Raw genomic sequence first — 10,456 nt, 5'->3', positions numbered from 1 at the left:
TATATCGGCGACAGGCTCATATCGGCCGATAATATCGGCAAAACGATATATCGGTCGGGCTCTATTATTTACTGTACAATTGTATAAATAAAAATATGCATATGTATTTACATAATACTTGAAAGACTACTGAAAGAAAAAAGGAAATGGAGAAATTAATTACAGAAAACAGGTAATAATTTTTGTGTAAGCTATATGAATAATGTAAAGCTTTACATTATTAATGATGTAAAGCTAATTGCTTCAAAACAGTCTTTTCCATAAAGTGCAGTGTAAATAAACGTATCAGCAGAGCTGGTGCAATCATCCACGTCGCTATGATCAGATGCTTTCTTAACTGCTGTTTTCCCACAATTTCATGCTTTTTGTGTTTATTTTGTTATTGAGAGGCAAATGCCCAGCACATTCAGTATTTCCATATTCTTAACATCGCTCTCAGCAGCGGCAGGATGTTCTCTAAAAGTAAACTGCTGCTTGCATATATCAAACTTCTTTATACCCCTAAGCAAAGAACGAAAAAGAACGTTGCCTTGAGTCTATTGGGGTCTTTACACATGGCAGAATCTTTTGTTTGTAATTTTGTAATGCTTTCCTACACTGTACTGCTTTGGCTTCTTTTGCACTTCTCATAAGTGTGTCTTCTTTTGGATTGCAGGCAGGAGGGCTGAATTACAGAATTATAATAATGCAGTGACTATTCGACAACAAAAATATTTGTCGACAATTTTTTATTGACGACGTTGTCAATAGCGTTGACTAAGCATTTCAGCCATAGTTCAAACAAACATTGGCAATCAGGATCGCAAACTTAGATGGTCAGAATCTTGATCTGTCATTACAAACATAGTCTCTTGTTAGTATGACGTGGACTTATAGATCATGTTTTTGGGCACAATAAGCAAGCTAACATGCAGTACATTCAATTTGTATATACTATATATACATTTTAATCTACATATTTTATTGTGTCCTCAATAAGCAGCATTTTGAAGAGTGTGCATGTGTATAAATGCGTCTTTAAAGATAAAAATGTTATTTTTGAGGAGCAGAGAATAGTGTCTTAGTCTAGCATTTGCATATATATATATATATATATATATGTATATGTATGCCCAGCAAAAAAAAAACGAAATAAATACGAAATCATATTTGTATATGATTAATGTACATACCTGGAATGTAAGTGCGTCATACCTGGAATTTTTAAATTCGGCTTGAAATTAAAATTCATCACCCCATCTATTTTCGAAATGGATTTTTTAGATCTTATTGTGAACAATTAATCCATGTATTTTTCAATGTTTAAAAAATGTTTTAACCTCGTAATTTTCCCGGGTTCATGCAGGACGGTATAATGTCTTAAATTCAGTTTTATCAAACATAAGAGCATAAAAAGTCTTTAATAGTATAACACAAGTCTTAATTATCATTTTACAAGGACTTAAAGGGACAATTCACCCCAAATTAAATGGTCATCTTTTACTCACCCTCCACCAAACAGCTGATGGTAGCCATTGATTTCCATAGTATTTTTTTCCCTACTATGAAAATCAATGGCTACCGTCAACTGTTTGGTTACCAACATTCTTCAAAATATCTTCTTTTGTGTTCAGCAAAAGAAAAAACATACAGGTTTGGATCAAATGGAGGGTGAGGTAAACCAGATTTTTTGGGTGAACGATCCCTTTAAACTTGGCTTCAGAAAAACAGGAATCCCAATTAAAAGTAGTGCTATGGTATCGCAATGGTTTGCGATAAATGAGTGATTTAATACTTCAAAAAGTTATGTATGGTCAAAGTATTAGGTCGATGCAGATAGTATAGCATCTGGCACGTGGATGTTAGTTGGGATTGATATGTGTGCGTGTGCTCTGACGCAAGACTTAAGCTGTGGTGCTTTCATAGCGAGCTAATCTGATAAGATGAGGTAGCCTAAAGGGGGTCGCACACCGGACGAGAAGCGCAGCGCCGCCTTTAGGACAACTCCCAGGGATCACACTCCAGACGTGTCACGTTCAGTTCAAGACAGCAGTCAGTCAATCTAATCACCAAACAGCCAAATGTTCACTTCAAGAATGAACAAAGTTGCGTCGATGAGTTTGAAGTATCTTATTTGACAAAGCAGAGCAAACAAAGTGATTGTCGCTCTGTGGCGCAGCAGGATTTTGAATAGTGTCCAGAGCCGCCGCGGACAGTCGCTGCGTAGCAGTGCCGGTGTGCTTACACTCATAGAAAACAATGTGTTTGAATTTTAAAGACAAACACATTTGCTGTACTTCTTGTCTGGTTTGCGACCTTCTTAAGGCACCCGCAGCTGCTGCCGACGATTTAGTGCCAAAACGAAGAAGCACCTCAAAGATATGACAGTATTTTGGCTTTTAGAGAGATGACCACATGCAGACTGAAGTTATAAGTAAAACATGAAAATCTCGAGTGGCAACGCAAAGGGAAAACACTACAAATTTTCACAGTCACCTCAAAGCGAAGCACAACAATTTGTATCAGCTATGCTCGGCAGAAAAATCAATCCTTGTTCCCGAAAATAAGCAACAATCCAAAGCATAAGGCTTTAACAATGTCCGATTTGTTTTATGCAACAATAAAACATGGTTATATCATTTTTTTAAATATATTTCAATACAATTTAAATTGATTTTAGAAAAATAAATATTGTATCGCATATTGAATATCGCATTATTTAGCATGCTATCGCATATAGCATTTTTCTTCAATATCGCACAGCCCTAATTAAAAGTTTAGTAAAGCCAGCCAGTTAGGTTTGAACTTGTGATCTGAGAAAGCTCTTGCAATTTTTGAGCGCGATAAACATCAGACAGTCAAAGATCGTGTCATAACTGTTATTTGTGGAGCCACTTACTAAAGGTTGCCTTCTTACGCCATGCTATTGAATTTGACACACTGTCATAACCAAGACTACATTCCTGCTAAATCGTTTTTTTTTTCTGTGACTTCAGCAGCATCTTCACTCTGAAACTCTTGACAGATATCAAGCAACACCATGTTTAGTTTGTCTGCTTGGCTGAATCTGACAGGCAGAGAATCCGCGAGTCTGCCCAGCTCCTTATTTACACCCTGTGCACTGTTGGATGAAATGCTGTTCATCTCTCATATCTGGCTAAGTCCACACCAGCTATCGATTCATTAAGTGTCTCGTATTGACGTTTTCTGGCTGAACGGTTGGGTACGACTGCAGGCCTGTGTGAATGTACGACTGCAGGCCAACGTGCCTGTGAATCCCTAAAATGATTTTTAATTTTCGTGGATTGACTGACTGACTGTGTGTGCATTTGTTAAATGTAGGTGTGGAGGAGCTCGTATCTGTTACATATTCCACGAGACGTTTGGAAGAACTCTGCAGTCTATTGACCCACTTGGAGGACTCACCGAGCTAGACGTTCTCACAGCTATTCGAAACGCTACGGTATAATATTTACATGTTTATGCATGCATGTGTGTGTGTGTACAGATAAGCATATACAGTACTTTTTGAAAACCTTTGTGGATCTTCTCAACTTCCTTGTCTCACTTTCTTAAAAGTAAAGTGTGCATTTAATGCATCATATGTGTCACCAAACCGAATTGCAGGAATAATGGCAATTATTTTTAAAAACAGGTTTTTCTGGACGCAGTGTTATGGTACAATGCATCCTATTCATGTCCTCAACTTGAAGAGTTTTGGAAACAAATAAATACTGGATCAGTTGTCATGGAAAATCTAGAATTTTAAAATTGTGATTTCTAGGCCTTCAAAATTTAACATATGTTAATAAAATAATTTCTTAAATAAAATCTTTAAAAGTCATTGAAAATGCATGGGGATGTCTGTAGATTATAGCTACACTAATGTTCAAGAGTTTAGTGTTGGTAACTTTTTTCAATGTTTTTGAGTGAAGTCTTTTATGATTACTTATTTGATAAAAAATACCGTAAAATCAGAAATATTGTGAAATATTATTACAATTTGAAGTAGCTGCTTTATATTTGAATATATTATAAAACATAATTTATTCCTGTGATCAAAGCTGAATTTTCAGCATCATTACTCCAGTCTTCATTGTCACGTGATCCTTCAGAAATCATTCTAATATGCTGATTTGCTGCTCAAGAAACGTTTCTGATTATTATTATCAATGTTGAAAACAGCTTTGCACCTTAATATTTTTTTGTGAAAACGCTACCAAAAAACAACAACAACAGAAATTAATGCATTAAATTGATCAAAAGTGACAGTAAACACATTTAGAATATTGCAAAGGATTTATATTTGAAACAAAAGCCGTTCATTTGTATCCTGATTTCCACAAAAATTAAAGCTGTTTTCAACATTAATGATAATAACCATTATTAATAATCGAATACCAAAAATAATTGATGCTAACTGAGCAGCAAATCAGCATATTATACTGATTTCTGAAGGATCATGTGACACTGAAGACTGGAGTAATGATGCTGAAAATTCAGCTTTACATCACAGGAAGAAATTACATTTTAAGATATTTTCAAATAGAAAGCAGCTACTTCATATTGTAATAATATTTCACAATATTTCTGATTGTACTATATTTTTAATCAAATAAGTGCTGAAAATTAAACATGTTTAAATCTTAATTAAAGCTTAATTATTCCAGACTTTTGACTGGTACTCTATATATTTGTTTATATATGTCTGAAATATTTCTCCTGGTAAAAGTTGTTCTCCATGAGTGCAGTCACTATTAAATTAATCATAAAAGCCATGGAAAATCATTGGTCAGAATTTGTGGACACTGTAACACTTATATAACAGATGCAGACTAGATCTGGGTTGATTGTATTTGTTGTTGTGATGGATGTAGGGTCCTCGGCCGGCGCTGTTTGTTCCTGAGGTCAGTTTTGAGCTGCTGGTGAAGAAACAGATCAAGAGACTGGAGGAGCCCAGTCTGCGCTGTGTGGAGCTCGTACACGAGGAACTTCAGAGAATCATCCAGCACTGCTCTGCCTACAGCACACAGGTGCTTCACTGACTATTAATATTTGATGCAGAACATCCACGCTTGTATTGTAACGTGTGTAGTTAGATGTTAAAGGAGTAGTTCACTCAAAAAAAGGAAAAATTCTTCAAAATGTATTCACATTCAGTCCATCCAAGATATAGATGAGTTTGTTTCTTCCACTTGCTCACCAATGGATGCTCTGCAGTGAATGGGTGCCGTCAGAATGAGAGTCCAAAGAGCTGATAAAAACATCACAATAATCCACAAGTAATCCACACCACTCCAGTCCATCAATTAACATCCTGTGAAGTGAAAAGCTGCTTGTCTGTAATAAATAAAACCATCGTTAATACGTTTTAAACGTCATATTTGCTTAAAACTGTCCTTGATCTGTGCATATTTCTCTCCTGATTCAGATGAGCCAACCTTTTCACTGAAGAAAGCAATATTATGGATATAGAGAGTTCATTTTAGTCGGAAACAACCGTTTGAATTTAAAAACGATTCTTTTCTTACAAAAATGCAGCTTTTGGCTTCACAAGACATTAACTGATGGACTGGAGTGGTTTGGATTACTTGAGGATTATTGTGATGTTTTTATCAGCTGTTTGGACTCTCATTCTGACGGCACCCATTCACTGCAGAGCATCCATTGCTGAGCAAGTGATGCAATGCTACATTTCTCCAAATCTGTTCTGATGAAGAAATAAACTCATCTACATCATGGATGGCCTGATTTTCAGCTAATTTTAATTTTTGGGTGAACTGTTCCTTTAATGTGGTTGTGTCGTCAATACCAGTACCATTTTTGTGTGGTGCATTTTGTGGCTCAGTTTTCATAAGTGTTTTTGATGGATTAGGGAGGAAGCATTGCGACGTGAATGTTAGAATGTTTTCTGCATAGTACATCACACTCTGCTATTTCAAACAAGCAAGAAAAAATTCTGTTTTCCATTTCTACAAAATGAAATGTGAAGAGGAGAGTGAAAGCTTTTTACACCGGCACAACAGATTGACACACACAGACTCAGAACAGCCTGCATTAGGATTCTGCTCCTCATTCTGCTCTTATCTTCTCTGTCCTGCTGCCTTCCTTCACTGTGTACATTTGTTTTACATTAAACATTTTTTCGGTTTCCTCTATTATATACATAAATTTAACTTCAGAATGTGTGCTGGAGGGAACACGGGGAACAGATTTGATGCTCATAATATTTGGAAGTGCGTTGGGTGAATATTATGCTTTCACTCTTTCACACAGGAAGTGTAAAAGTGCTTTAAATAATTGACAGCTAACCTACCGTATGTATGTGTGTTTGTTTATGTCCGAAGGAGCTTTTGCGGTTTCCCAAACTGCATGACTCAATAGTGGAGGTGGTTACCAGCTTACTCAGGAAACGCCTGCCCATTACCAATGAGATGGTAGGAACACTTGCCTGTAGCTGCACAGAAACACCAGCCACTTACACTTGCCTCGAAGGCTGTGTGTTACAGTCATTTAATCATGATTAAGGGCTGTTCTTAGACAGAATGCAATCTTTCATAGAACAATAGAAACATTAAAATGATAAAAGACCAAACTGTATAATAACATGTATTAAGTATAATATGAAATGAGAGGTCAGAGTTCTCACTCTTGAGTTTTTAGTCCAATTTGAGGTTGATCAGTCAGTGTTTCAATGGTTTCTGAGTTCAAGGCACATAAAGTCCTTTTTTTTTTCAATCATAGTGTAATCAGATTATGTCCAAGTGTCATTAAGTTTTTTTTTTTTTTTTTATGTTTTTAAAAACTTTTTTTTTTTTTGGCTGTTATAATTAGTCACCTTCTTTTCATAATATTGGTCGTTAGATCTTAGACAAATGTCAAGATGATGAGCAAGTCTGTTAGGCAATGCAATACCAAATGCACAGATCTGTATTTAGACATTTATCTGAATCATTTTTGTCCCTCTCTTTACCAGTATATATATATATATATATATATATGTATTAATTGGTATCAGGGTTAGTATTGGATATGTAATTGTGTATGCTCCTTCTCCTTATTTTTACAGTACATTTTTTACAATCTTTCGCAAATCATAATAAAATATGCATTTTTCATACAATACATTATAATGTTGTGATGCCTAAATTCACATTGTGAGTTAAAGTTGAGGTGAAAACACTGATCTGTGTGGAGAAATAATTCACTCTGATTGCATGGATTTCTATTGAAATAACTGGATTTCACCAACAATCCACAGTTCGAAAATTCACCAAACAATGGTGAATGTGACCACATCCTAACTGATTTGTAGTGTTGTATTCTAAATGTATTAAAATAAATTAGTGTATAATGTTAATATCAGCCATTTATTGGTTATCGGTTATCAATAGTAACATTACAATAATTATCGGCTTATTGATATCACCCAATATTATTATTATTTTTTAATTTATTGGTATCTGTTAGTATTGGGTATGTAATTGCATGCTCATTTCCCCTATTGTTACATTTAATTTAATTTCGCCATCATCCAACACTCACTTACAGGTTCTCTCTAAAAACACCATTAATTTTCATCTTCATGAAATCATAATAAAATGAACATCTATTTTAAATTGCTGTCATTTTGGCAAAATTTCACTGGCAAAAAGTCCACTGTCTGTTTGCCTGACCAACTTGATTTCTGAGGAGAAATCACCAAAAATCCGATTTCAAAAATGTTGAAAATCGCTTAACAGTAAATGTGATTTTAATTTTTGGTATTTCATTTTTTTTTTTAAATTATGTAATTATGTAATATTGGCTATTTATTGGATATGTTGGGAACATGAACATAATTATTGATACCAACATCAGCCTTACTGATAGCGGCCAGAATTTGTATTTGCTTCATCCCTACCCCAAACGCACACAATATATATCATACATCAAAGATCCTGAGTGCGTGACACATTCAGAGCACACTTTTGGCTAATTCTGAAAACGTGTCATCATGTTAACTCATGTTTCTTCTTCACAGGTTCATAATCTAGTTGCAATTGAGTTGGCCTATATAAACACCAAACATCCTGATTTCACAGACGCTGCCCAAGTGTCTGCATCTGTCAACAGCCAGAAGGTACTGAAACTCTCTCTCTCTGTCAAGTCAAGTCAAGTCACCTTTATTTATATAGCGCTTTTCAGTCTGACGGGGCTCATGCTTATAACAGTAGCTTGGTGGAGTAGACTCATTTAGACCAATATAATCATTAGGTTTTAGCCAGGTTTCAGTCAAGCAGAGTACATCAAAACGATTATCTGTGATCATTTCATTTACAATAACTGCTTTGGGTGAGAGTGATCTAATGTTTAGGAGCCCAAACTTTAAAAATTGTTTTTGTTCATTTATTTTACATTTTTCTGGTTTAATCAAGATCAGATTTTTTCTAGATCCTGCATTAAATTTATATTTTGACCTCACTATTCGGGGAACAGACACAGTGAGGTGAGAGACAGAGACACAGTCTCTGTCTCTCTCTCCAAATCCAAATGGGAGTAGTTTTTGTTTTATCGTCTCTTTCACAGGCGGAGGCTGGGGATGGAGGTAAGCGATGGAAGAATGAGAAGATGCCGTCGGAGGAGAAAGGCCCCGTGCCAGGGTTTGGGAGTCCCAATAAAGCCGTCAACCTGCTGGACACGGTACGTCTTTGCTATCTCATAACTGCAGAAGTCTACAATACCTGCACATTCAAAAGAAAACAACTTCTGAAAATGTTTCTGAAGGCCGTGCCAGTGTCCCGCAAGCTGAGCACTCGAGAGCAGAGGGACTGTGAGGTCATCCAGCGGCTCATCAAGTGCTACTTCCTGATCGTGCGCAAGAGCATCCAGGACAGGTCAGATTCATAGTGCCTGTCCATGTAGGAGCCAAATAACTGGATAAGCTGGATTTTTTTTTTTTTCTGCTTTCTGTAGTGTGCCAAAGACGGTGATGCACTTCCTGGTGAATTTTGTGAAAGAGCATTTGCAGAGTGAGCTGGTCGGTCAGCTCTACAAACAGCGTCTGCTGCAGGAGCTGCTCATCGAGTCTCAGGAAACGGCTCAGCAGCGCACGGAGGTTGCACAGATGCTGGAGGTACGGCTGTGTGTGTTTGAAGGACATTTAAACCTCTTAATGCATTGGGGTCAGTTTTGACCCAGAACTGATAAATAAACATTTCTAAAAAATTAAGGGTGTGCGATAATGACAAAAAATTATATCTCGATATTTGCTGGAATTTTGTCAGTAACTATAATTAGACGATATTTTGCTGAGCGTGTTATTGTGCTGGTACTTTGAAAAAAAAATGTGTTGAGGTGGCACAGATTCTGCATCTGAAGTGGCATTTAGATGCATTCACACAGACTATTTAATGCAGGACATGAATGCAGTGCAGTTAACCTGCAGTTGCAAATGCATAAATTATGTTTTGATGTTGAATACTGATATTTGAAATGATTTGGGGGGAAAAAGGGAAAATATACTTTAAATATAAACCTAAAATCACCAGTAGGTGGTGGTAAATCACTGCATGAGTGAGTCATTGAGTCATTCATTCAGCCGATTAGTTCAAAGGATAGTTTCGTTGATTCAGTAACGAAACAGAGATACAAAACAGTTCTGCTGTGGCTTTGTTTGAAACCATTTTCGTTGATGAAATAGAGCAAAAACAAGAACTGTTGTGTCTAAAATGTAAGTCAGTTAATATTAAAGGTGGGGTAAGTGATTTCTGGTAGCCAATTCGCTTCTTGATGGCCTGTTTGGGGGTTGTGGCTAGAAGGGATACAACAAAAACCAGAAGCTAACAATAAATTCAAGTTTCTACCTATTAGATTGTGTTTTGTTAATATCTACACCTACCCCTTACAATAATGCAAACACAGTAATTATTGTTGTAGTGTGAGAAAAATGACTCTATATTGATGTGCGTATGCCCAGTAGTTTTTGCTGTATCCCTTCTAGCCTTAAAGGTGGGGTAAGCGATTTCTGGTAGCCAATGTTGACATTTGAAACCACCAAAACAAACACGCCCCTACCCCAAAAGGGTCTCGCCCCTATTTTGATAGCTCCGACCCACACATTCGTACGCAACCCAGGCAACGATTAGTTATGTGAAACAAAGCAAAACCAATGTGTCTACACCGGACGCGAGCGGCGCGACAGCATACCATAGAACTCATTATAATCAGTGATGCTGTCTACACTGGATGCGGCGCGGTGAGGCACGACAAATCCCCGACTGAAAACTGCTGCTGCGTTCTATTTATAACGTGTTGACACAAATTTCAAATGATTTTCAACAGGTCGCTTTATCGCGTCCAGTGTAGACAGGCTTTAGCTGTTGCGGCGCGTTCGGTGTTGACACGGTGTTACTCGCCTATCTAGAAGAAACAAAGCAACCTCGGCGTCCGATCGCAGGCCTTCCGCTCCTTGAGTTCTCTCCAGCGCTGGAAAGCT

At 36.9% G+C, this 10,456-nt stretch overlaps 1 protein-coding gene across 2 annotated transcripts in view; it reads left to right on the top strand.

Annotated features, from left to right (window-relative positions):
• The window catches only part of LOC107678420 (dynamin-1-like protein), a 30,274-nt gene that overhangs the window by 15,677 nt on the left and 4,141 nt on the right, over nucleotides 1–10,456 (top strand). For both annotated transcript variants that reach the window (XM_016473668.1, XM_016473667.1), the window contains 7 exons: nucleotides 3,322–3,442; nucleotides 4,857–5,012; nucleotides 6,327–6,416; nucleotides 8,003–8,101; nucleotides 8,548–8,661; nucleotides 8,746–8,855; nucleotides 8,935–9,094. In XM_016473668.1, coding sequence (XP_016329154.1) covers nucleotides 3,322–3,442; nucleotides 4,857–5,012; nucleotides 6,327–6,416; nucleotides 8,003–8,101; nucleotides 8,548–8,661; nucleotides 8,746–8,855; nucleotides 8,935–9,094 — 850 coding nt within the window. The remainder of the gene's footprint in view (nucleotides 1–3,321; nucleotides 3,443–4,856; nucleotides 5,013–6,326; nucleotides 6,417–8,002; nucleotides 8,102–8,547; nucleotides 8,662–8,745; nucleotides 8,856–8,934; nucleotides 9,095–10,456) is intronic.

This window comes from Sinocyclocheilus anshuiensis, unplaced genomic scaffold, assembly GCF_001515605.1.
Source record: "Sinocyclocheilus anshuiensis isolate Anshui unplaced genomic scaffold, SAMN03320099.WGS_v1.1 scaffold112, whole genome shotgun sequence".
Taxonomy (NCBI): Eukaryota; Metazoa; Chordata; class Actinopteri; order Cypriniformes; family Cyprinidae; genus Sinocyclocheilus; species Sinocyclocheilus anshuiensis.
The sequence above is the reverse complement of the archived record's forward strand: the minus strand, read 5'-3'. Positions and strand labels throughout refer to the sequence as shown.